At 44.8% G+C, this 27762-nt stretch overlaps 2 protein-coding genes across 2 annotated transcripts in view; one reads left to right on the forward strand and one right to left on the reverse strand.

Annotated features, from left to right (window-relative positions):
* Window positions 1-3016, forward strand: part of TRMT1 (tRNA methyltransferase 1) — a 60395-nt gene extending 57379 nt beyond the window's left edge. Inside the window, exon 17 of the mRNA XM_068274208.1 lies at window positions 2587-3016. Within this exon, the coding sequence (XP_068130309.1) occupies window positions 2587-2733 (147 nt within the window). The 3' untranslated portion in view covers window positions 2734-3016. The remainder of the gene's footprint in view (window positions 1-2586) is intronic.
* MAN2B1 (mannosidase alpha class 2B member 1) overlaps window positions 2948-27762 on the reverse strand; it is a 90897-nt gene continuing 66082 nt past the window's right edge. Inside the window, exons 16-24 of the mRNA XM_068274207.1 lie at window positions 26895-27012; window positions 26455-26573; window positions 24251-24352; window positions 19595-19682; window positions 15573-15653; window positions 15253-15489; window positions 11346-11495; window positions 10615-10717; window positions 2948-3273 (exon numbers count right to left, since the gene is read on the reverse strand). Coding sequence (XP_068130308.1) covers window positions 3146-3273; window positions 10615-10717; window positions 11346-11495; window positions 15253-15489; window positions 15573-15653; window positions 19595-19682; window positions 24251-24352; window positions 26455-26573; window positions 26895-27012 — 1126 coding nt within the window. The 3' untranslated portion in view covers window positions 2948-3145. The remainder of the gene's footprint in view (window positions 3274-10614; window positions 10718-11345; window positions 11496-15252; window positions 15490-15572; window positions 15654-19594; window positions 19683-24250; window positions 24353-26454; window positions 26574-26894; window positions 27013-27762) is intronic.

Here is a 27762-nt window from a genome sequence, read left to right on the forward strand (position 1 = left end):
GGGTTAACCTCCCTGCCAGTATTATTCTTGCAGCCGCGGGAGGGTTTAACTTTTTTTTTTAGCATGTAGCTAGCCTAGCTTCCCCCCTCCATACAGAGTCTCCCTATACGCACTGATCGCCCATCCGGAAATCTCGTTCTGAACGGGATTTCCATGAGGGCCTCCACCAGTCGCTATGGCGATGGGCTGTGATGACGTCAGAGGGAGTCCTGATCCACCCCTCAGCGCTGCCTGGTACTGATTGGCCGATCGGGTCTTGGGGGGGAGGGGAACGGGGACCCTCTGACGCGGTGGGTAGCAGTGAATCGGCAGTGATTGTTAGTAACAGGCAGCTAGTAAAGTGCTAGCTACGTGTATGAAAAAAAAATTATGCAAATCGGCCCAGCGGGGCCTGAGAAATCTTCCTGCGTGGCTTACCCCGTGTCCAGCACAGGGTTACCGCTAAGGAGGTTAAAGGATAAAAGTAATCTGATCAGATTGATAAATTCAATCTGAAATTAGGATTGATTTATTTCATCTGATTAAAGGGGAACTGAAGAGCGGTATATGGAGGCTGCCATGTTTATTTCCTTTTAATTAATACCAGTTGCCTGGCAGCCTTGCTGATCCTCTAATACTATTAACCATAGCCCCTGAACAAGCATGCAGCAGATCAGGTGTTTCAGACTTTAAAGATACTCTGTAACATTAAAAAAAAACGCCCCTGGGGGGTACTAACCTTGGGTGGGGGAAGCCTCGGGAATCTAATGAGGCTTCCCACACCGTCCTCTGTCCCACAGGGTCTCGCTGCAGCCCTCCGAACAGCCGGCGACAGACCCGACTGTGACTTCAATATTTACCTTTCCAGGCTCCAGTGATCCAGCGGGGGCACTGTGGTTGCTGTCGGCTCCGAAGTAGACGGAAATACCCGATCTCAGTCGGGTCCGCTCTAGTGCGCAGGCGCTGGAAACTTGCGCCTGCGCAGTAGAGCAGACCCGACGGCGATCGGGTATTTCCGCCTACTTCGGAGTACCCCCCAGGGGATGTTTTCATGTTACAGTTCCTCTTTAAAGTACGATCTGACAAGATTAGCTGAATTCTTGGTTCTGGTGTTATTCAGATACTACTGCAGAGAAATAGACCAGCAGAGCTGCCAGGCAACTGGTATTGATTAAAAAGGAAATAAATTTGGCAGCCTCTGTATAACTCTTATTTCAGTTCCCCTTTAAGAGATTTTTTTTTTATTACTGGTCCCAAATAATCATTTAGTAAATTGAATAGTTAGTGTCCAGCTTAATGTACAACTGAAGAGAGGGGGGGGGGGGTATATGGAGGCTGCTATGTTTATTTCCTTTTAAGCAATACCAGTTTCCTAGCAGCCCTGCTGACCCTTTGCTTCTAATACTTTCAGCCATAGTCCCTGAACTGCAGCAGATCAGGTGTTTGACATTGTCAGAATGCTTGTTTCTGGTGTTATTTATGCACTTCTGCAGCCAAACAGACTAGCAGGGCTGCCAGGCAACTGGTATTGTTTAAAAGGAAAAACATTGTAGCCCCCATCGTCTTCTCACTTCAGTTGCCCTTTAAGGAGGAAAATGCCAGATGGAAGAGGATGGAGAGTTGCCAGCATTAAGTAAATGTCCAATGATCTGCAGTTCCTATAATTTAGTTTGTAATGTAATTCTAAATGCATTTTTGTGGCTTGCAATAACAAGTTAAACTGCTTTTAAGAATATAAGGCCTGGTTCACACAGGATGGATCAAAAACAGATCAGTGAAATGTATCAGTTCTTGATCCATTCCACGAGCTCTGCGTGAAGGTGCTGCATCAATCTCTACAGAATAATCTCAGCCTTCCAAAACGTATGTTTGGCACATTGCGTTCAAACAGATTCATTAGTTAACATTAAGGCGTCTTTCACAGAGGGATGGTGCGTTTGATGCGACGTTAAAGTTTCATAACGTGCTCCTAATGCATTGAAAGACTAACTTGGACGTTATAGTACATTCTTTAACCCTGCATTTGGTGTGCCAGTTTCATTGCACAGTGATAGAACGAAAACTGCGCTTGCTTTACATTAAAAAAAAAAAATTGAGTATGTGCAACACACACAATGCAGCAGATTTATTGCTAAACGCACAGCATGCAGCACTTTCTAAATATTTCTACACATTACAACACAACGTGTGCACTGTGAATGTCGCTCAGACTTTGTATTGCTGTGCGTTAGTCTGAGTTAGAACATTTTCTAATGTGCGACTAACGTTGCACTGTGAAAGAGCAGTCAAATTAGCAGGTAAAACAATAACTGGATTTCAACAGGGCCTAAAAGGCATTGAAGCGATTTCTCATCTTTAGTGGGTTTTTTTGTTTTACAGAATACTATAAAAATTTTAGAAGTAGTTAAAATTCTGTAAAAATTGTATTTTCATGCTTGCTGGTTGCTTAAAAGGCATTTTATTAAAGTGTGAAAATATTGCCTAGGAGAGAGTGAATTGGATTAGCCTTATTAGCTGCTTTACTTTAAGAAATTTAGGTTGTGATTTCTATAAATGAAATGTATTTTGTTTAATACTAATGACTGCGTTTGAAATATTCCATTTTAGGGTTCCTGTGAATTAGGGGACAGTTGCTGTTACTCTCACATTATGTCAGACACAGATCTGAAGTCACAGGAAGATGCCCCGTCAGAGAAAGATGAAACCAAGCATAATGATCTGTCAGAAAATGACAAAACCCAGAAAAATGCCTAATCAGAGAATTACAAAACCAAGCAAGATGTTCCATCAGAGAATCCCCAGTCAGAGAATGACAAAACACCTTCATGATAAAGACTGACAAAAGCTGCAGAACTCCTCAGCACTTCCATGATAAACTCCAGCCTTCATTCAGGAAACATTTAATGGACAGACTCCAGAAATATGGCAAAAGAAAACACTTTCATTTGCTAAGCCAACATACTTTAAGTTTTTTTGTTTTAAAATACTTTATTTACCAACAAGAAAAATAAAGAACTGTGTGAATTTTTATCTTCAAGTAGATATTTTTTTTCTGTGACTGTTTTCGTACAACTTTGGCAAGCTGATGTTACTCATAGGCAGCAAGGCACTTGACCAAGGGGAGGGGGCAGCTCCCATTCTGGAACAGAGCACCCCCCGCAGTTTATCATCTGTCCCAGTCTGAATATTTCCTGTGCTGGATGGTAGCAATGAATGTGCGGATTTCCATTGGATGAAGAGTGATGTGGGTAGGGTCCAGGCCAGATGAGGTGTGCTTAGTGGATGAGATAGGACCTGTGTGGAAGAAATAAGAAAGATAAGATACACTTAAAGCGGGATTGTCACCATAAAAATCAAATTTCGACAGCAACTGGTCTGAGTGTATTAAGTGATAAAGATGCTAATCCTGCATTCAAAACTTTCTGCTGTTATGGTTTGTAGTCATCACATACTTTAGGAGCACTGGCCCTAGTGCCAAAGAGTTAAATGCTGGGAGTACTTTTTATCTATAATACATTCCTCCTCTTCCATTTATTTCCCTGCCTTCTGCTTATCAGAAACACCCTCTGATTACTTGTTTACAAGCAAGGCTGAGGTGACTCAGCAATTGGAGGATAAGACAGTGTAGTTCCTAGTATACACCTCAGTGGGAGTGTCTGAAGACTCTGGGAGGAGGGCAGCTAATAAATACACAATGAGCAAGAGAGGAGGGAAAATAAGAGTCAGGGAGGATATGATGTCAGTATTATCTTAGCAAGACAGCCACTGCCTAGAATCGGATTTTCTGCTATTACTTTATAAAATTCACAGGAATCAGTACGTGGATAGCACAATACATCTGTTGTAGAAGTAGTATTTATCTACTTATAGATGTGCTTTTTATTTCTAGGTTAGCATGGGTGTTGCTTGTTCTTTAAGGCTCGTTCACACTGTACGCAGTTTCAGCTTTAGGGCGATTCCATCTCAATGGAAGGTATAGGAGAAATGCAAAAATTGCTTTGTGTAAGGATTGCATTCACATTTAAGAATAAATACATTGTATTTATTTTCCAGGTCAAAGAGTTCACTTCCTGACTTGCGTCTGGGAGGGAATTTAAAAAAAATGCTCGGGGGGAAAAAAAAAACGCTTTTAACAAATGCATCACCCACCCAATCGCTGGGAAAAGGGGGGGGGGGGGGATTCCTCCAAAAATTAACACAGGTGGACAGGTGAATGGAACGCAATGTGAACGAGGCCTAAAGCCCCCAAAACAATGGCAAGTCGAATAGAATCAAATCCCGATCGGACGTGTCAAATTGAATCAAATCTAATAACAAAAAAATTGTATGGTGTAGATGGGGCTTTACAGGGCTACTGATAAACACTATACAAGTCATTTTGTAACTGAATAACATTACATCATATTTTCCTTTAAGTGGCACCTACTGCTAAACAAAATTACACAAGATTCTAAAATTCCAACAATTCAGTTAAATGTATCTGTTGTTTAGAAGAGCTTTGACTGACAATCTCAGTTGTAGAAAATGTATTAAAAGAAGTGTAAAATTATTCTATTGAAACATGAATAGCATTCATTTATAAATGGCATGGGCAAATTTGAGCACAGGGTGAAGCTGAAAGACTGCTCAACCTGCTGCAGCTTAAAGAGACTCTGTAACAACAAAAACCTCCCCTGGGGGGTACTCACCTCGGGTGGGGGAAGCCTCAGGATCCTAATGAGGCTTCCCACGCCGTCCTCTGTCCCACGGGGGTCTCGCCGCAGCCCTCCGAACAGCCGGCGACTGTGCCGACTGTCAGTTCAATATTTACCTTTGCTGGCTCCAGCGGGGGCGCTGTGGCGACTTTCGGCACGGAAATAGACGGAAATACCCGATCTCCGTCGGGTCCGCTCTACTGCGCAGGCGCCGGAAACTTGCGCCTGCGCAGTAGAGCAGACCCGACGGCGATCGGGTATTTCCGCCTACTTCGGCGCCGAGAGGCATCAGAGCGCCTGCGCAGGAGCCAGGAAGGTAAATATTGCGTCACCGCTGCACGGAGGGCTACAGCGAGACCCCCGAGGGACGCAGGACGGCGTGGGAAGCCTCATTAGGATCCTGAGGCTTCCCCCACCCGAGGTGAGTACCCCCCAGGGGCCGTTTTGTCGTTACAGTTCCTCTTTAAATACTACTCCCACTCTGAATTGGAGCAACTTTTTTTTCGGGGGGGGGGGGGGGGGGTTATTAGATAGGAGGTGGCTAACTTGCTTTGTGCCTTTGCCAATTTCAACTTTCTGGTGCCCAAATTATTCACTAGGTGCTACTATAGCTGTAATTCACATTACGACCCATAGCAGTGCCTAAATCATCATCAGAGCAGTGCTGAAATTAGCTATCCCATGTGCATGGCCTCCCTAAGGGCTTGTTTCCACTATTGCGGTGCAGAATCGCCTGGATTCCACCGCTGTTGAAATTGCATGAAATAACATGCGGATGCGAATTTTTGCGCGTTTTGCAGCGAATTCGCATAGGTAAGGGTATATGAGAATGTAACTATGTCACTGCCTGTTTGAAGTTACATTGGTACCTATGCGAATTCGCATGAAAATTCGCATACCATAGCCGCATGCGAATTTCCTATTAAATACATTAGCGGCGATTCGCATGCATTCCACTCGCAGGCAAATTCGTTGGCTCTTTTGTGCGTTTTACCGCTGAAAAAACGCACCTCAACGCTACAGTGGAAACAGGCCCATCCACTTGCATTACATGTGCAAATCCGCATGCGTTGGACGCATGCAGATTCGCGATAGTGGAAACGAGCCCTTAAAGAGACTCCGTAACAAAAATTGCATCCTGTTTTTTATCATCCTACAAGTTCCAAAAGCTATTCTAATGTGTTCTGGCTTACTGCAGCACTTTATACTATCACCATCTCTGTAATAAATCAACTTATCTCTCTCTTGTCAGACTTGTCAGGCCTGTGTCTGGAAGGCTGCCAAGTTCTTCAGTGTTGTGGTTCTGCTATGAACTCCCCCGTCCAGGCCCCTCTCTGCACACTGCCTGTGTGATATTTAGATTAGTGCAGCTTCTCTCTGTTCTATTATCTTTTACAAGCTGGATAAATCCTCCTCTGAGCTGGCTGGGCTTTCACATACTGAGGAATTACATACAGGCACAGCTGTCTGCACTCTGCAGGAAGAAATAGCCTGACACTTCAGTGGTAGATAGCTGCAGGGGGAAAGAAACACACAAATGATCTCTTGAGATTCAAAAGGATGGCTGTATACAGCCTGCTTGTGTATGGATGTATTTTCTATGTGTGGACATACTGTACATCAATCTACTTCCTGTTTTGGTGGCCATTTTGTTTATAAACAAAATTTTTAAAACTGTTTTTAACCACTTTTAATGCGGCGGGGAGCGGCGAAATTGTGACAGAGGGTAATAGATGTCCCCTAATGCACTGGTATGTTTACTTTTGTGCGATTTTAACAATACAGATTCTCTTTAAGTGAACTTGAGGTGATAGTTACATAGAGACTGCCATATTTATTTCCTTTAAAAGGGGAACTGAAGTAAGAGGTATTCGGAGGCTGCCATATTTATTTCCTTTTAATCAATACCAGTTGCCTGGCAGCCCTGCTGGTCTATTTCTCTGCAGTAGTATCTGAATCACACCAGAAACAAGCATGCAGCTAGTCTTGACAAATCTGACAATGATACAAAAGAGAACACACCTGATTTAAATTTACTAAACAAAAAATGTACCCTATTGGAAAGGTAGAATAAAATTTAACTTTTAATAGTTACATTAACATATTTTCTTATTTGCTAGGTAATAGGTAAACTGTGAACGCAGCGGACTGGAGGAAACAAAGTTTTGGGTCACATGACCATCCTCCTAGTTCACGCTAATAAATACTGTGAACCTTACACCAAAACTCAGTTTTGGTGTAGGGTTCACAGTATTTATTAGCGTGAACTAGGAGGATGGTCATGTGACCCAAAACTTTGTTTCCTCCAGTCCGCTGCGTTCACAGTTTACCTATTAGCTAGCAAATAAGAAAATATGTTAATGTTTTAATGTAACTATTAAAAGTTAAATTTTATTCTACCTTTCCAATAGGGTACATTTTTTGTTTAGCAGATCTGACAATGTCAGAATCCTCTGATCTGCTGCATGCTTGTTCAGGGGCTATGGCTAATAGTATTAGAGGCAGAGGATCAGCAGGACTGCCAGGCAACTGGTACTGCTTAAAAGGAAACATGGCAGCCTCCATATACCTCTCTTCAGTTCCCCTTTAAGCAATATCAGTTGCCTGGCAGTCCTGCTGACCCTCTGCCTCTAAAGGCTCATACACACATCAGACCATAGTCTTTTGAAAATGAAAGATCAGACCAATTTTACCCCCTTCCATGTAGTATTACAGCCATACTCTACATAGTCTATTCTATGGAGCTGAACTCCCCATCAGACAGAAATCTTTGCAAGATGCTGTACACCTTTTGCAGATACCTATCTTTTGAATATCAGTTCCTGCAAAATGCATTCATAGTCCGATATCTGCAGATCATCATACACACCTTGTTTAACTGACATTCATCTGCAGATCAGACAATCCATCCTGGTGGATCTGATCTGCAGATGAATGTCTGTTAAACAAGGTGTGTATGATGATCTGCAGATATCAGACTATGAATGCAATTTGCAGGAACGGATCTTTGGCAGGAACAGATTTTTGCAGATACTGATCTGTTGTGTCTGTACAGCATCTGTGCGTGCAGCATCTTGCAAAGATTTTTATCTTATGGAGAGTTCAGCTCCATAGAATAGACTGTGTAGGTATGGCTCTCATACTACATGAAGGGTTGTAAGATTGGTCTGTGATCTTTCATTTTCAAAAGACTATGGTCTGTGTGTATGTGGCTTAATACTATTAGCCATAGACCCTGAACAAGCATGCACCAGATCAGGTGTTTGACAGTCAGATCTGACAAGACTAGCTGCATGCTTGTTCCTGGTGTGATTCAGACACTACTGCAGCCAAGTAGACCAGCAGGGCTGGCAGGCAAATGGTATTGTTTAACCTTCCTGGCGGTAAGCCCGAGCTAAGCTCGGGCTATGCCGCGCAGGAAGATATCTCAGCCCCTGGTGGGGCGATTTGTGCCATTTAAAGTGCTGTGCGCGCAGCTAGCACTTTGCTAGCCGCGCGCACAGCATGATCGCTGCCGCTCTGCGGCAATCGCACGCAGCAGCAGAAAAGCCCCCCCCCCCCCCCCCCCCGCTAGAGCCCTGCGCTACCCGGACCAATGAGTTCCGGGCAGCGCTATGGGCTGGATCGGAGGCGTCTGACGTCAGGACGTCCATGACGTCATTCTGATCGTCGCCATGGCGACAGGAGAAGCCAAACAGGGGAGCGCGTTATATACGCGTTCCCCTGTTTGCTATTGATGCCGGCGACGATCGCACTAGAGGGACACATGCACCCTCTAGTGGTGTTTCATGTAGCTACCACTCTGGTAGCTTTACATGAAACAAAAAAATATAAAAGATTTTTGCCTATTTTGCAAAAAAAATTAACCGCCAGGAGGGCGCAAGTTAGAGCAGCCTGTAACGCAGCCCACCGCACAGCAATGAAAAAAAAAATCAATGAGCTGCTCACAGTGCCCACGTTGCATTACATTGTAACGCAGCACATTTAAAGAAAGTGCTGTATGTTAAAGCGGCTTTAGCCGCATTAGGCTGTTTGCACATGCTGAGTGATTTTTTCTCTCTTTAACTTTGGGGCAGGAGAGGCGGTGGGGAGAGTCCGCTATTGTGGCCAGGCACATGGCTAATTAATATGCCCTGCAGTGTTTACTTCCTGGAACAGCCGCTTATTGGCTGGCGGGACTAGTGTTCCGCTTACGTGGTCACCGCCGCATGTGTCAAAAAGTACGCATCACTGACACATCAAAAGCCGCTTAACGCGGCTCTATAGAACATCCAACTTCAAAGCTCACATGCGTTAGGGGCACGTTATGCAACCTTAACGTCGCATCTAACGCAACGTTTGTGTGAAAGGCCTAAAAGGAAACAAATATGGCAGCCTCCATATCCTACTCACCTCAGGTTAACTTTTTTTTTTTGGGGGGGGGGGGGGAGCATGCGCAATAGTACACAGCTTGGTGGGAAAAAAAATTACATTACACCATATGACTAGGGATGGTCAAAAAGATACACATTTCTAAGTTGCTGGATAGTGCAAAATTTCATGCATGTTCAAAATTTGGTACTGAGTATTCATGTGTAAATTAAGACTAATTTAATGAAGCCGAGGAGATTTGATTGGTCCTGCTTCCGGGTTGAAGGATGAAGCTTGGGAGTAATGTGGGACGCATCGAATCAGACAGCCACATGGGTATGTTAGCACCTCCCCCCTCCTGAGGTCTCAGCTGTCTCATTTAAATTTTGATTACGAGTACGTAGCTACTCAGTAAAAACAAATTAGCATACCAATTTTTTGCACCAGTGAAAATCAGGCGCAGGAAAACTTCTGATAGGAGAATATCCGTACAGTTACCAATATTCTAATGTTTAGTGTTAACTTTTCATAGTAAAAAATATTGGTTAATCTTCAGGGGCCCATACTGGTAGATTTTAGACATCAATCAATTCCATGGAATCAAATCGATCAGAAATCTATTTCAAATCAGCCAATCGATCGATTAGATCTGCTGCTGGCAGCAGATCAATGGCCCATAGCGTTGCATTGGATATAATGGTGCAATAATGCATTTACATCGATTTCCAATAGATTTAATTCTAAAAACCGTTCCTAGTGTGTGGCACACGTCAGATTCGACTTGACAGGCGTTGACAAATCTGATTGTTGAATCTGCTGCAAATCTAAGTGTATGGCTACCTTTACTGATTTTTTTTTTTTCTTACTATAACTAAAACTAACCCTACTCTCGCACAGAACCTTCCCCCCCCCCCCCCCCAACGCCTTTCCTGACGCCTAACCCTTAAAGGGAACCTAAACTGAGAAGGATATGGATTTTTCCTTTTAAAATACCAGTTCCCTGACTCTCCTACTGATCCTGAGTCTCTAATACTTTCAGCCACAGCCCCTCAACAAGCATGCAGATCAGGTGCTCTGACTGAAGTCAGACTGGATTAGCTGCATGCTTGTTTCAGGTGTGTGATTCACCCACTACTGCAGCCAAAGATCAGCAGGACTGCCAAGCAACTGGTATTGTTTAAAAAGAAACATCCATATCCCTCTCAGTTTAGGTTCCCTTTAACATCTTCCCCCTCCCTCCTAGCACAAGCACCACTCCTGATGCAAAAACTATTAACCATTCCTCCCACACAGACCCCGTTCCTGACTCCTAACCCTCCCCTGCATGCAAAATAAAGACGAAAACCCTGCCATAAATACAAAACATCGTGTGGACACCCAAACCAAGCAGAAAAAAAAAAAAATCATATAAACAGTTTTGCCTGAATTTCCTGAATTTGTCCAATATCGCAAATTTTACATAAATTGTATATGAACTCAGAATTATTCTTATCTCACTGACCATCCCTACACACAACCATTTACAACTGTAGCCAGAAGCCTTTTAGACTTCTTTCAAACCCCGTCCACTGGCTCCACCCCTCCAGCTCACCGGTCTCTGCTCTCCACTGCATCCGCTTCATCTGGTCTTTCGGCAGATTGGCAGCCAGCGTAGTTTCCAAAAAGTCGGACAGAGTCAGTGAGGAGAAGAGTTCCTGGAATTAAGACAGAGTGTAAGCATGACCGAGAACTCAAAGTGTCTGTTCTGCCAGCAGCACCAAATCATTTTTCCAACAAACCTTAAAGCGAAGAGAAGTAGTAACAGCCTGTTGTGTTGCGTTGGGTAATAGGCTGTTGTGCTGGGCATGTAGATGGAGAGTATAAGAAAGTCGGCAAGGGTTGCGTTGGGTGACAGAGCCCATTGTCTTGGGCTTGGGTTGTGTTGGGTAACAGAATCTGTTGTGCTGGGCACGGGTTGCATTGGGTAACAGAACCTGTTGGGTGACAAAGCCTGTTGTGCTGGGTACGAGTTGCGTAACCGGGCCCGGGTTGCATTGGGTAACAGAGCCCGTTGTGCTGGGTATGGGTTGCGTAACCGGGCCCGTTGTGCTGGACACGGGTTGCGTTGGGTAACAGAGCCCGTTGTGCTGGGCACGGGTTGCGTAACAGGGCCTGTTGGGCTGGACACTGGTTACATTGGGTAACAGAACCTGTTGGGCTGAACATCAGTTGCATTAGGTTACATAGCCTGTTGTGCTGGGCACAGGTTGCGGTGGGTAACAGAACCTGTTGTGCTGGGCACTTAGATGGAGAGGTATAGGAAAGTCAGCGATGAGTTCTCACCTTGAGATTCACAGTGATTGGCTGAGAATAGTTGCTGCTTTCGTCTTTTTGAAACGGGTGTTCCAGACGCAGCAGAATCTTCCCGGGCTCATGCAAAGCAAAGGTGAGCAAGTGCAGGTTGTCTGGCAGTGGCTTCTGCAGAGCTGAAAACTGAAGAGTAATAACATCAGCAGTAGGAATGTTTGTAAGGGTCTCTTTATGCAGGTAAAATACATAGTATTCTGGTAGAGTGCACAGCTATCGCAGTGGACACTGTCTTCTACATGACACAATTGTTATAATCCTTCAGAATATGGGGGAAGGTTATTTCCTTACCTAAATGACTGGCAAATGTGTTGCTCAGCCATACAAGTACAGAAGTGAGAGCAGTGTGGTGTGGATACTATGCAGTGTATATATAGGACATTATACACCTCCTACCTTGCTACCCCTCACAATCATGTGTCCACCTACCTGCATTTGATTTGTATACATCTTAAAAAGGAACCTGAGGGGAGACACATGTAGGAGGCCATATTTATTTTCTTTTAAACAATACCAGTTGCCTGGCTGTCCTGCTGAACTTTTCTGGCACCAGTAGTGTCTGAATCACACACCTGAATCAAGCATGCAGCTAATCCAGTCAGACTTGAGTTCAGGGTCTATGGTTAAAAGTATTAGAGGCAGAGGATCAGCAGGACAGTCAGGCAACATGCATTGTTTAACCCCCTGGCGGTCTAATTAATTTCGCCAGGAGGGAGCGCAGCAGTTTTTTTTTTTTTTTTTTTTTTTTTTTAAAGCTGGCCACTAACGGTCCAATTTCTAGCGAAAAATCGTTCGAGCGATCAGAAATTCTGATCGGATTGGTTGTAAATAATCTCTATTGGTGGACACAATCGATTATGAACGAGTGAAAAAAAATGTCGCCCGAATGAATTTTCGTCGAACGAAAATTTGGATTTTTGGTGGTCGTGATAGATAGAAAGCAATGATTGGTTAGTTGATGGTGTAGTGAACGATTTTCCATCTGATCAGAATTTCTGATCGCTCGAACGATTTTTCGCTAGAAATTGGACAGTTAGTGGCCACCTTAAATCAACGGGATTTCCTGGATGGCTTCCCCCGTCGCCATGGCGACGGGGTGGGATGACGGCACCAACGTCATTGGGAGTCCCGATCCACCCCTCAGCGCTGCCTGGCACTAATTGGCCAGGCAGCGCACGGGGGTTGGGGTGGGGGCGGAGCGACGGATAGCAGCGATCAAGCGCGGGGCGGCGGCGATCGGTGTGCTGACGCAGCTAGCAAAGTGCTAGCTGCGTGCAGCAAAAAAAAATTAAGCAAATCGGCCCAGCAGGGCGGGGTTACCGCCAAGGAGGTTAAAATGAAATAAACATGGCAGATTCCATACCCCTCATGCCAGTTGTCCTTTCAGCAACACCAGTTGCCAGGCAGTCCTGCAGATCTCTTTGGCTGCAGAAGTGTTTGACAAACCTGACAAGCTTATTTCTGGTGTGGGATTCAAACGCCTGATCTGCATGCTTGTTCAGGATCTATGGCTAAAAGTATAAGAGGCAGAGGATCAGCAAAACTGCCAGGTGATTTATAGAAGGACATGTCAGCCTTCCTCTCACCTTGATTCCTTTTAAGATAACAGGAAGTGCATGGATAACAGGCATTAAAGTGACACTGAAGGGGACAATAAAGTATGATCTAATGAATTGGTTGTGTAGTACAGATAAATAGAGCATTTTTATTTTCAGTTAGTGTTTTTATAACATTGCATCATTCTATAATATTTGCAGTTTATACACTGCTCAGCATTCTAAATGATTTCACAGAGCAGGCTAATGACTTTTTGAACTTTGTCACTGTATTTTTGTTTTTTTCTGCAGAGAAGACACTTGAGATAATAAGCTTCAGAAGACAGAGCTCTCTGCGACTTTGAAAGTCAGAGAGATCAGTTAAGCTCTTTTGCATAGATAACTGGACTTTAACTCTTCCTGTACTGGAAATAGCAGACTTATCTGTGCTGCAATTTTTTTTTTTATTTCTTAGCTGTACAAATTATATCAGAAGTTTATTTTCACTTCAGATTCCCTTAAATAAACCAATATGTCAGACCTACACAAGTCTGTGGTGCAGTCAATACTTTTGACTGAAGACATTTAGGCCTTTTTCAGACAGGAGGGTGAACACTGTGCTTGCCAAACCGTTCAGTCTCAATCTGCCACCCGCCAGTGCAATCCGGGTGCAATTTAAATACTAATTGAAGCATTAGTAACACCACTCGTGTCAAGCACTGCAGCACAGTTGTGTCACAGCAGAGGACTGACATATCAAGTCAGGGCATGGCTGCGGCCAAGCTCATAACCGACTCCATGGCGAGACCGCCTGTACAGCGCTGGTGCAGAAAAACAGCCAACAGGCGGTGAATTCAACACCTGTCAGTTGCCGTGTGAAAGGGGTCATATGGAGATAATTAGGTTTCCATTCAAAATACTGTAGGTAGAAGTAGATAACTATACAGATGTATACAGTTTAAGTGCATCATGGTTCCTGTTGTGTACTACAGTATGCTCCTACCACAAGTATGTCACGCCAGGTGGGCAGGACCGGCGGCGTCAAGGCAGATTACTGCCTTCCTGCGGTGTATGGCCAGCCAACAGATCTCTCTCCATTCAGAGAAATCTGTCTCTTGCTTAATCTGCCCATAGATCTTTAGATGTATGGACACCTTAAAGAAACAACAAAAATGTAATCCTTTTTTCTACTATCCTACAAGTTCCTAAACCTATTCTAATGTGCTCTGGCTTACTGCAGCACTTTCTATCATCACCATCTCTAATAAATCAACTTATCTTTCCCCTGTCTGATTTGTCCTGTGTCTGGAAGGCTGACAACTCTTCCATGCTGATCTGTTATGCACACCCCTCGCCAGGCCCCTCTATGCACACTCCAGTGTGTGTTATTTACATAAGCCAGCAGTGTCTCTGCTCTCTTATCAGTGAGAGAAGAGAGCTGCCTTTTACAAGCTGGATAAATTGTCCTCTGTTAATATGTGACAGCCCAGCTTCTTTCACAGCCTGAGGAATTACAGACACAGCAGAGCTGTCTGCAGGAACAAACAATCAGCCTGTCACTCTTCAGTGGATGATGGCTGCAGGGGGAAGAAGGTAAACACACAAATGATCTCTTGAGATTCAAAAGGAAGGCTGTATACAGCCTGCTTGTGTATGGATGTATTTTCTATGTGTGGACATACTGTACATCAACCTACTTCCGATTTTGGTGGCCATTTTGTTTGTTTATAAACAAACTTTTTAAAACGGTTTTTGACTACTTTTAATGCAGCGGGGAGCGGCGAAATTGTGACAGAGGGGAATAGGAGATGTCCCCTAACACACTGTATAGTTAAAATCGCACAAAAGTAAACATACCAGATTCTCTTTAAGACTTCTAAGACCCCAATTCTTATAATAATGTAAATATGTTTTGTTATATTCTTTATTTACGTATATAGCGGGAAATCTCCCCTTTCTTTGAACAACATGAACCATCTCACTAAGTTACAAAACCACCTAGTTTGAAGAGAAGTTCCCAGAGGCTTTGGTTATTCTCTATTAACTCATAATGGTTCTAGTTGTATTTTTATATTGGATGTAGTAGCCATTTCCACTTTTGTTCTTTTTAAGATGTTACTGAAAATGATATTGTTAGTTCTATTCGTGTCTGCTTTATACAAAAATTTATTTCTTAATAAAAAATACAATTTATAAAAGGAAAAAAAAAAAAAGGAAAAAAAAAAAAAAAAAGGAAAATAAGAGGGAGAAAAAAATAAAATAAAATAAAAATCAAACAAACGACTTCTGAGTCCCTTTCAAATTTCATTACAGACATCCAATAAGCAGAAATCCAACTTCCCACTCACCTTGTTGGTTGGCCCCTGCTTGTTCCAGTAGGAAACCCCTTTTCCACTGGAAAGGATGATCTGAGGTGATAAGTACTGCTGCAAGGCCAGAGTCCGGTGCACGTCGGCAGAAGCCTTTGGGGTGTCCAGTACCAGCAGGTGTTTCCCCCGCACCACAAGCCCCTCCCCATACTGGCCTGGTTCCAGTAACGGCTCCGCCACACCACGATAATCATCATATAGGAGGCGCCTGTGGACCTGTCATCACATGGAAATCACATGAACGTTATGCATCGAGCATTAATTGCCAGACTCACAGGTCCACTTTAATCAATACCCACCATTAGCTCCAATGAGCCATCAGTAATGCTGGATCCTCCCTGCGATCGATCTGTGAGAACGGTCAGCTGGACGTCAGCGTTCTGCAAGAGGCCCACACACAGATCAGGACATTAACAGCATATATATACTAGCTAGTACAAAAGTCTGGCTTACTACACAATCAACAATTCCCATGCAAGGGGAGATTCCATAAACATTGGAATCCTTGCATTTAAAAAGGGAACACGAGATAAGAGGGATATGGAGGCGGCCATATTTATTTCCTTTTAAACAATACCAGTTGCCTGGCTATCTTGCTGATCTTTCATACCTCAGTAGTGTCTGAATCACACCTGAAACAAGCATGTGGCAAATCCAGTCAAACATCTGATCTCCATGCTTGTTCAGGGTCTATAGCTAAAAGTATTACAGCCAGAGGATCAGTAGGACAGCCAGGCAATCTGCATTGTTTAAAAGAAAATCTATATGGCAGCCTCCATATCTCTCTCACTTAAGTTGTCCTTTAAAAAAAGGACTCCATGAAATTTGATTAGAATGACCACCCATATAACATATGTAGTTTTAAAACGGAGCTAAAAACCCTCCCAAAAAACAAAACAAACCTTGAGTTCAGTCTAGACCAGGGGTGGGCAAACGTTTTGACTTATGGACCCCAAAAAGTTAACAGAGGGAATTTTGTCCGGCTCTTTCAAATTGTGTCTAAGCTGGACTTTTGCCATAATTGTAATATCGCTTTTAGAGACCTTTTTTGAACTAACCAGGTCATCCATTTTTTGCAAACTTCTAGGACAACTGTACAGAGCCTCAGAGCTGCTCTTCTTACAAGATTTGGTGCAAGGACACGCCCCTCCATAAAAGGTTTTATACCTTTCCTTTATGCTTTGTTATCCCCGGACACCGCTTCTGCTAAACTGCGATTTCATTTGAGGTGGGAAGCAGACAATGGGCTCAATTCTGGCAGCTATGTGAGGTAAATATTTTTTTGTAGGTAAAATACCTCATGATGCTGGGTGATACGCCCTATCCTGTTACCGCCTCTCAGATCTCCCTGCTGAGGGAGCGCAATCTATTCTTTCATACCGCTCTGATAAACAGGTAGACAAGGAGAGCTGACCAAAGCAACAAGTCAATTGACTATATACTGTTATATACTGGGTAACACATACAGTACAGCACTAGTATCTGTTCATACACAGCACCAGTACATGATTTTTTTTTATTTTAATTTGGTGTGCGTTGGAAGAGGGGTAGTCTTAGACGGCGAGTATATTCTAAACTATATTTTAACTGGAAAAGTTGGGGGGTCGTCTTATACGCCGGAATATACGGTAATAGTCTTTAACTGTCTTCAATAAGTTAGGATAGTCTTTGGAAGATTTTTTTTTTTTTTTTTTTTTTGTGAGGAGGGAAGGTGCATTTGATTATGTAGCAACCTATGAAAAGTAAATTTATAGGCATCCATTATATAAAAAAACAAAAAACAAAAAAACCCCAGCTCATTTATCTTTAGAGGCTGGGGGGAAGGAGCACTTTTAGAGGCTGGGGAGGGGGGGGGGGGTTCTGCACTTTTAAAGACTGGGGGTGCGAGTACTTTTACTTTTAGAGGGGGGGTACAGCACTTTTACAGGCTGCTGGAGGGGGGGCCCTCGGAGCACTTTTAACCAGAGGAGGAGGGGGGGGAGGGGTTGGGGAAATCTGTATTTGCCGCAGTTTTACTTAATTTTTTAAAACAGAGGCTGTGGGTTGGAGCATTTGTACTTTTTTCCAATCAGAGGTCGGGGAATGACAATGTGGTGGGGGGCCGGGCGCGGCAGATGGATTGTACAGGGTTTGGAGCACTTTTTCTTTTTTAACCTCCCTGGCGGTAAGCCCGAGCTGAGCTCGGGCTATGCCGCGCAGGGGGAGATCTCAGCCCCCGGTGGGGCGATTTTCGTTCTGTAAATTGCTGTGCGCGCAGCCAGCACTTTGCTAGCCGCGCGCACAGCTTGATCGCCGCCGCTCTGCGGCGATCGGCCGCACGCAGCGGCTGAAGAGGGCCCCCCCCCCGCCAGAGCCCTGCGCTGCCCGGATCAATGAGTTCCGGGCAGCGCTATGGGCTGGATCGGGTGTGCCTGACGTCAGGACGTCGGCTGACGTCCATGACGTCATCCCGATCGTCGCCATGGCGACAGGAGAAGCCAAACAGGGGAACGCGTTATATACGCGTTCCCCTGTTTGCTATAGATGCCGGCGACGATCTGACTAGAGGGCCACATGCGCCCTCTAGTGGTGTTTCATGTAGCTACCACTCTGGTAGCTTTACATGAAACATTAAAAAAAAAATAAAAAAAAATTGGAATTCTGCAATTTTTGCAGAAAAAATTAACCGCCAAGGAGGTTAAAACAAAATGGAAGCTGGGGGGGGGGGGGGGGGGGATTTGTTGGTCAGATCACCTTTACTTATTCCAGCAAAATATGGGGGCCCTGAAAACAGAACAAGCTGAAAAGGCTCCATGTTATGTGACAGATATCACAATTCTGTCACAGCACTGCATTTATCATGTGGTAGAGGTAGGTCTAATTATGTGAGGTAAAAGACATGCAAACACACCCCTTATTTCTCTTCAGAATTCAAGTGTGAGGTATTTCACTACTAAATACCACACATTTATAGTAGAAAATTACCACATGAATTACCTCATGAAATTACATGAGGTAAAACTTTAAACTACCAGAATTCAAAAGTTTAATTTTCTTCATGAGGTAAATCAAATTCAATGAGGTAATTATCTAAACGCTACTAGAATTGAGCCCATTGGCTCAGTTCTCTCAGATGAGAGATGGGCCCATTGCTGTAGGATGCTAAACAAAAATAGCTCTTTTTATTTTTCCATACAAATGATAAAGCTTTTGTGTTCCTACAGTAGAATCCCTTTTTAGTAAACTCAAAGGGACCAGGAAAAGTAGTTTACTATATCAGAAGTTTAAAGTACACCCCAGGTAAAAATAAACGAATGAAACAAACAATTGTATCTAGCGTCCTTCTCCTAAAATTAAAAAAAAATATATTTTTAAAATATTCGTTTTATTTTATTAAATTTTAAATTTTTTATTAAAATCTACTTAAGGTTTTACTGTTTTGTTTTTGCTCAATGACACATTCATTGAAGTATGCCAGAGCTAAAATCTATGAACTATTGACCCTTTTATCTCTTTCCTGCTCTCAGAAATTATTTTCTGCTAGGAAAGGGTTTTATAATTGGAATTTCTTATCAGTGAGGGTCACACTGTAATCTGACTAAGACAGGAACTGCCACTTTCATACCTGATTAACTCTTTCAGGTACAGGAAGAAAAAAAAAAAAAAAAGGAACACAGCATAGTTATTTGTGTGCTAGGCACCTTGGGTATCTTTTAATAGATCAGAATTGGTCATACATTGTATATTTATACAGATGCATTTGCTGGGGCCTGAGTTTTATTATCCAGAGGTTTTCTGTATTAGAGTTTACCAGAACAAGAGTCTATACCCTCCCGAGACTGCATGGATTGCAACCCGATATATCTGATCATCGTTTCTGCGGCTGGGGTGCTCTGGGTGACTTATGGCATGTTTGGTGGATGTGCCCACTTGCTCTGGTAGACCCTTTGGACCCCATTACGTTGTATTATAGGTTTACATCCCCTATGTCATGCTGCTTGGAGACAACCCCCCAGAGGCCAATTATCCTAAGGGTGCATACACACATCCAATTTTGATTGGCCAATCACAGGACAATTTTACCACCTGCATGCACTATGAAAGATTACCTACACAATCTGTTCCAATTATTTAAAATCTGTTGGCCTTTATATTGCATGGAAGTCGTAAACTTGGCCAATGAAAATTGGATGTGTGTACGCCCTCTTAGCATCGCTTTATGACACATGTTGTTGCCATAGCTAAAACGGCACCTTGTGGCTAATTGGTAGACGCACCATCGCTCCTCCGAAGCCATCTTTGATGCACTGAACACTGTTGTAGCTCCACCCACTTCACATACCTTTATGAAGATGCGGCTATTCACTGGGTAATAGTTCCCTGCCACTGGTTCTGTCTGCTTGAATGCCCAAGTGTCCCGAGAATTCCTCCTGTACCACGCCACAAGAAGACAAACAAAATCAATGAGAATAGTAAGGCCAGAGCCCACAGCATAGGTCTCCTCAGATCATGAAGATTGCTTCTCCCATTAAAGGGCGAGACAAGGCAATAAACAAGAGCTATGTGAGTCCTTCCTTCTTAGCGTCACCCTGTGGTGGTGTGAGGGACAGTTGCCAGCATAGTCAATTATCTGTAGACTTATATGTGACAATATGAACAGGTCTTCTATGAGAAGTACATTTTTGGACACTGGCAGACCAATGCAATTAATGGGAGTAAGTAAGGCCTACTGAAGATTTACTTCCTAGGCCAAATGCCCAGACGTTCGCATGGCCCACCAGCTTGTTCATAAGATTTCATATAAACCAGCTGGCACAAGCAGTGATGTGGCCTGGGCACCTCTTTGGATGGCAGGAAAGACACTGGCAGAACAGGTGAAAAACACCAGCGTTTACTGTTGCCCTGCATGATTTGGGGGGGGGGGGGGGGGGGGGAACCGGCTGGATTTGTGGTAACAAAGGAGGAGGCTACAATAATGAAGGGGGGGGGGACTGATACAATTATGGGGAGCAAAAGAGAAAGGGGCTACAATCATGGGGGCAGCAGAGGAGGGTAAGCATGGAGGAAAACAGTTTTAGCCATTTATTTAGGAAAGGGTTCTTTACAGTAAGAGTGATTAAGATGTGGAATGCATTGCCACAGGAAGTCGTTATGGCAAACTCTATACCTGCATTTAAAGGGGGCTTAGATGCTTTCCTTGCGTTGAAAGACATCCATGGCTACAATTACTCGGTAATGCCTAATGATGTTGATCCAGGGATTTTATCTGATTACCATCTGGAGTCGGGAAGGAATTTTTCCCTTTTGGGGCTAATTGGACCATGCCTTGTAAGGGTTTTTTTCGCCTTCCTCTGGATCAACAGGGATATGTGAGGGAGCAGGCTGGAGTTGTACTTTGTACTGGTTGAAGTCGATGGACGTATGTCTTTTTTCAACTATGTAACTATCTAACCAATTGTATGGGGGGGGGTTAACGGAAGAGTTCTATATTAACAATTAGCTTTGTGAGATATGTGGGAACCAGAGGGGCAAAAGACGCAGAAAAGCGCTACACTAACAGAGACAATGATGGTGGGAAGTGGGCAGTGCAACAACAAGTAACAGAGGAGGTTGCTAAATGCAGGGGAAAAGAAGAAAAAAAAGAAAGAAAGAAGAAGAGCCGGGCACTATTAGAAAATTGCTGCCTCTTGGCACGTGTCTTTCGGCCTGCGTGGCCATGAGTCGTGGTCCTTGCTTGGCGTTGCAGTCCGGCCACACATGTGGCCTCTTTTTTTCTGATATAATTAATATCTGGGATTGTTTACCCATATGAGGAGGCAGGGGCTTGATTGGCCCTTAGTCTTCCTCCATGTATGAAATGTTTACTTTTCTGATTTTGTTTTTGTTGGCCATATATCCACAATATATTTAGTTTAAGGAAGTTATTAAATATGGTGCGGCCATTCTGCTTCTCTGCCCTCCCCTCCCGTCCCTGGTTACAGCTTGCGTTCCAGTGATGCGGAGGGAGGAGGTGGTGAGCGCTGTTGATGACTGGCCGGAGTTTAGCATATATAGGAAGTGTGTGTATGGTGACGTGAGCTTGCTGACACGCCCCCTTGAGAAAGCCGGAAGTGAACCGGCGAAACATGTCTGGTACACACGGCGTGCGAGTGTGACCCACGTGGAGCGTGCCTACACTCCACAACTCTCCATTCACCAGCCTGACTGCCGTGTATTGGGTTTGCCCTGTATCTGCTTTTACGCTCTGCTGCATTGCTAGGACGGAACTCTGTGTCTCCGTGATTGTTTCCGAGAGACCTAGATGCCGCCTGTGGATTACAAATGCCAGATGCCCACTACCATCTTGCCTGGCAGATGAACTGCACAATATCTTCATGGGACATTCATCACCCTGCAAACTTCATGGAGCCGGTAGAGTATATGGATTAAGCTGGCAATCAATGTATTGGATACACTGTACGCTATCTGTGCTGTTTTCACAGCTTATGACTCTTGAACTGGCTCCTGCATTTCGCAATAAGGTGCTGCTATCTCGCTTGATGTGCATGGCTGATACTAACAATCTTGACCATATTTCCATTGAAATGAGAAGTTACAACTAAGCATAAGGCAGATGTTCTATGGATTTTTGGGCATTACCCATTCAGTGATCACTGCAACTTTATTTTTATTTTTTATTTTTTTTGTTGGCTGCATGTGTATGTGGTTGGATGGATGAGGGTGCAGGGTCGGCCGACCACTCTGTGGGTACACACTTTTTATGAAAAAAATTGTTTTATGAAGGTTTCTAATAAAAATTTGTATTTTTATAATATACTGAATCACTTGATTATTTGGAGTGTACTCCCTCCTTTATTTACCCTAACGTACTTTTTTCATTAACTATTAGAAAAGGAGACAATAACAGATGTTGCTACAATATGTGGCAATATACAATACAAATTCCTGCTATAACGTATACACAGCTGCCTGACTCAGCCACGCAGAAAATGGTTCAGATAATTAAGGAGCAGGCGTGACATCACCAAACCAATAATCCTCTAGGAACTAAAATAAAGAGTCATCACTCACGTTTGACCAAACTACAAAAGCAGATTTTATTGATGCAACTAATGCAAACCAACCATTTAAAAGTAGTTAAAATAGGCTGGCGTGGAGTGCTCACATACACCTCATACCACCTCACTCCAGGATCTTCAGAGGGGGAGACAAGTAGTATTGGGGCTCAGGTCAATCAGTATCACCAGCTGCTATGCCAACACACATTCCTAATTGGGGGGTTTTAGACCATATTCGGCATCATACAAATCTATTAAAGGATAGCTCACCACCAGACTATGCATTATCTCCGGGATTGCCTTATTACTTCACCCACTGAGATGCAGAATTACTTCAGCTCGAGTTACCAGCCGCTCTACCCAGACAGACAGCGCTTCAACTCAGGAAGTAGAATGCACGCCAATCAGCTTTGCTAGACTCCCGTGACTGCAGCCAATGGTGTGCCCACATGCAGCTGCGGGGCTTGACCCCCACCCACCTACACGTTGTGCCCACTGCTTTGTGAGCTTCATCAGGGTATACGTTTCTGACCACTCGCACACTACTACTCTCCCACTAAAAAAAAAAAAAATATGTTTTTGCAGTATCTGTAACTTTTGTTCTTTTTGGAAGAAGTACAAATCGGAACTGGAAGTGGTCAGTCTCTCTGCCCTCATATGGAGCCACTAAGGAGGGAAGCACTGTCATGTGAAGTCTTAGGCTGGATTCACACTGAGCGCACGTGTGTGTGTGTGTGTGTGTGTGTGTGTGTGTGTGTGTGTGTGTGTGTGTGTGTGTGTGTGTGTGTGTGTGTGTGTGTGTGTGTGTGTGTGTGTGTGTGTGTGTGTGTGTGTGTGTGTGTGTGTGTGTGTGTGTATACATACCCATATTTAAGGCCTGTATACAGCGAGTTAGAATAACGTGATCCGGTACAAGGCAGACATGTAAACAAACCCAAAGAATTGTATGGGCAGCGAGTTGACAAGCAGAATTATTCTGAGGGCCAGTTTTACATTTGTTCTTTGCAATGAGATGCTCCCACCGCACCACACAAAACCTCACACATATGACAGAGTACGCCGACAGAGTCATATGCATAGCACTATTCCCCCCCCCCCCCGATGTACTCCCTGAGATTCTCATCGCTGCGCAACATGCTCTGTCATTTGTGCATCACCCATAGACTTCCATTATTACCCCCAAGTTCTGTGCTTGCAGTAATGTGCTGCCGCCCTTGCGTTGGCTCGAATACTTCTGGCGCACCACAACGGACACGATAAATGTGAAAGTCCCCATAGATTTTCATTGCTTTTTCAGCCCCTTGCGGTAAAATAGGAAAATGCAATGCAGGGCCCAAAATGCAACTGATAGTGCATGGATGACACAGGAGGATGGGGCTGACACAGGAGGATGGGGCTGACACAGGAGGATGGGGCTGACACAGGAGGATGGGGCTGACACAGGAGGATGGGGCTGACACAGGAGGATGGGGCTGACACAGGAGGATGGGGCTGACACAGGAGGATGGGGCTGACACAGGAGGATGGGGCTGACACAGGAGGATGGGGCTGACACAGGAGGATGGGGCTGACACAGGAGGATGGGGCTGACACAGGAGGATGGGGCTGACACAGGAGGATGGGGCTGACACAGGAGGATGGGGCTGACACAGGAGGATGGGGCTGACACAGGAGGATGGGGCTGACACAGGAGGATGGGGCTGACACAGGAGGATGGGGCTGACACAGGAGGATGGGGCTGACACAGGAGGATGGGGCTGACACAGGAGGATGGGGCTGACACAGGAGGATGGGGCTGACACAGGAGGATGGGGCTATGAAAGTGTTCTTACAGTTATGGAGTAACAGGAGAAAGGACTACTGAGTGGTCGGACTACTATAACTGAGTCTGTCACTGTATGATGACACGGACACACACACACACACACGATAATCATTACCTCCTCTGTAAGATCTGTCTTCCGTTGGCATCCGTATAGAAGAGTCCGTCCGTCTGCAATGTTGTGTCAAAGCTGCTGATCACTTCCTTTCCCATACTGTCCCTGGAATAAGGAGAGAGACAGCATTCCAGAATTATTCAGTGATAATGCACGGAGTGTACAGCCATTCCAGACTCTTAAAGGGAAGGTTCAGGGAGGGTGGGTAAAAAATAGAAATCAATTTCCACTTACCTGGGGCTTCCTCCAGCCCGTGGCAGGCAGGAGGTGCCCTCGCCGCCGCTCCGCAGGCTCCCGGTGGTCTCCGGTGCCCAAACCCGACCTGGCCAGGCCGGCTGCCAGGTCGGGCCCTTCTGCGCTCCAAGGCCCGGAACTTCTGCGTCCCATGCCGGCGCGCTGACGTCATCGGACGTCCTCCGGGCTCTTCTGCGCCTGCGCAGTAGAGCCCGGAGGACGTCCGATGACGTCAGCGCGCCGGCGTGGGACGCAGAAGTTCCGGGCCTTGGAGTGCAGAAGGGCCCGACCTGGCAGCCGGCCTGGCCAGGTCGGGTTTGGGCACCGGAGACCACCGGGAGCCTGCGGAGCGGCGGCGAGGGCACCTCCTGCCTGCCACGGGCTGGAGGAAGCCCCAGGTAAGTGGAAATTGATTTCTATTTTTTACCCACCCTCCCTGAACCTTCCCTTTAAGGTGGCCATACACGGCGGCGATCGGTATATACACGCAGCTAGCAAAGTGCTAGCTGCATGCAACAACAAAAAAATTATGCAAATCGGCCCACCAGGGCCTGAGAAATCCTCTGTGGTGGCTTACCCCGAGCTCAGCTCGGGATTATCCCCCAGAGGGTTAAAGAAAGGAAATGGGAGAATTTAAATAGAAACCGTAATAACATATTGCAGAGTGTAGTCAATTATTCAGGATAGCCACGTTTACTTTACATATCCATGTTCCACCATCAGAAACACTTCCTATATTATTGTATATTGGTATGTAGCCCTGCACTCCTACTAAAACTTAACCTAGGCTGTTTATTATGTGGAATTCCCCTCCTCCCTTTCCCCGCAGAGACCTTTTCTACTGGCTTAAAAAGGGTAAATAATTCATAGATTTGAGCTCTAGCATACTTCAATGAAAGGGTCATTGAGCAGAGACAATGAAACAGTAAACTTAAAAACTAGATTTAACCTCCCTGGTGTAAGCTCGGGCTAGCCGCCTGAAGCTCAGTGCAGAGCAAAGCGCGCAGCAGGCGCTTTTACTCACCCCTCCCGGGGGATCCAGACGTTCTCCTTCCTGTCCTCCGAGGCTCTGAATCACAGTCATCAATTGCACAAGAGCGCCACCCAGAGGATGGAGTCAAATTGCAGCACTGGAGCCCAGGGAGGTGAGTGCTGGGGCTGCTGCAGAGACTGGCAGCATGATTTTCCTCCTGATTTTAGGGTCTGAAACGTTTTAAAAAGACCCTAGAAATCTGGAAATGAAACCGCCAGGGGGTTAAATATAAAATAGAACTGTGGGATATCTAAAAAAGTCATTTTTAGGAGGAGGAGGATAGATGCAATTGTTTTTCTCAGTTTATTTTCACCACCGATGTCCAAAGTAAAGCAATAGTAGAATAACGTCAGTACTGCGTCACGTGACTCCGATACAGAACCTAACCCCGTGACTCTTCGCAAGGCATCATGCTGAACTGCTTTGGACGGAATTATCCAGGATTCCAAATTAGGAAACTGATTGGAACAACAAAACTACTGTACATAGCACTGTACATAGCTTAACATTAATGTTTGCTCAGAAAAAAAAGAGTGAAGTAGTGCTTTTTTGTTTGATGAAGCAGACCTATAGCGATCTACAACACATTTGTAAAGTGCTTTTCTCCCGCAGGACCCAAAGCGCATAAGCTTGTCTCAGATCAGTACACAGTGATGTGTACAGGGGGAAAAGTCATGTGATCATAAATGCCAGACTAAACAGGTGGCTTTTCAGTTTGGATTTAAATGTCTCCAGGGTTGGAGCTTGCTTAAGGTTGGCAAGGCATTCCACAGGGTATGGGCAGCATGACACAAAGCTTTGGCTACAAAGGTTTTTAGTTGGACTCTGGGGGTGGTCAAAAACTCTTCAGGTATCCGGGGCCTAGGTAGTGTAGGGATTTGAATGTTAGCATGCCAATTTTGAATAAGCATTCTACAGGCAAATACTGTGAACTGCTTACCCCACTGGAATGGGTCCCACCATCCATTCCAGCTCCAGGTACCTCTGATCAGAGTACAGGCGGACCACCTGAGAGCACCACGATGAGAAGTTCTGATACACCTCCTGCACCAGGGAGTTCTGTGGATGAAGGAAACAGAACATTCAGCCTCACTTATGAAAGTGACCCATGATTTATTTGTTGCTAACACATATTGAAATAGAAAGTGGCCCATGGGCTATATCCGACTGGTTGCCATGAGCAACAACAACGAAAGAGAAAAAAAATAAAAGGTTCTTTCGCCAGGCAATTCAATAACAGCTGTAAGGCCCAGCAAGAGAAGAGCTTCCTAAATCAACCAGATTCTGATGTAATAACAGATTAGTAATGATGCAGGACAGTTAGGTTGAGACGTGTCATAGTAATATGGTACAGTAAGCATTATGTACAGGATCACTAACCTTCACCAGGTAACTCCGGACACTCTTGGACAAAGGTAACGGATTAGTCTGGTTGGGTCGGAAGATATACGCTCCTGAGGTCTGGTAACTATCTGGATTACCAGAACTAGCGTTATACCTGCAGGAGGACATTCAAGTGTTACAAAAAAAAAAACTTTTATTACTGGTAACTAACAGGTCAACAAGTATGAAGCAGTACATCAATTTTGTAAAAGGTAAGCATTTAACGCACAATACTCCAGGTACTGTAGTTACCTCATTAATTGCATATACTAGAAGAAGATACTGCAGTGTCTTCCCCGTGTGTCCTGTGACTAAATAATAATAACATTTGTACAGGTAGTCCTCGGTTAACGAACGAGATAGGGACTGTCTGCTCGTTCTTAACCTGAATCTGTCCTTAAGTCGGGACAGCCACCTTTGCCCCCGTTTTAAATGCAGAGTAAGGGCAGCGGAAGGTAAATAGAGGACATCTCACCTGATCCTCGGCGGTAGAAGGTCCCATCGTGGTGCAAGGAAGCTGTGCAGCCCGTCCTCTCGCTCCATCCACTGTTCCCGATGTCGGCTTCACATAGGTCGCATAATGACGCATTAGCAGGTGCCGCCACTAGGGGGCTTCTCCTGATTGCGTCATTATGCGATGCATAAGAACCCGCCAGGGAACAGTGGACGGAGCGAGAGGACAAGCTGCGCAGCACCGGGCACCACAATGGGACCTTCGCATCGCCGAGGATCGGGTGAGATGTCCTCTTATGTACCTTCCGCGGGCGCTTACTCTGCATTTAAAAACGGCGCAGAAGAGGTAGTCCCCGGCAGCGTGACGTCATTGCGACGGAGCGGAGCTACGGTCGCGGCGTTCGTATCGGCG

This window comes from Hyperolius riggenbachi, chromosome 3, assembly GCF_040937935.1.
Source record: "Hyperolius riggenbachi isolate aHypRig1 chromosome 3, aHypRig1.pri, whole genome shotgun sequence".
Taxonomy (NCBI): Eukaryota; Metazoa; Chordata; class Amphibia; order Anura; family Hyperoliidae; genus Hyperolius; species Hyperolius riggenbachi.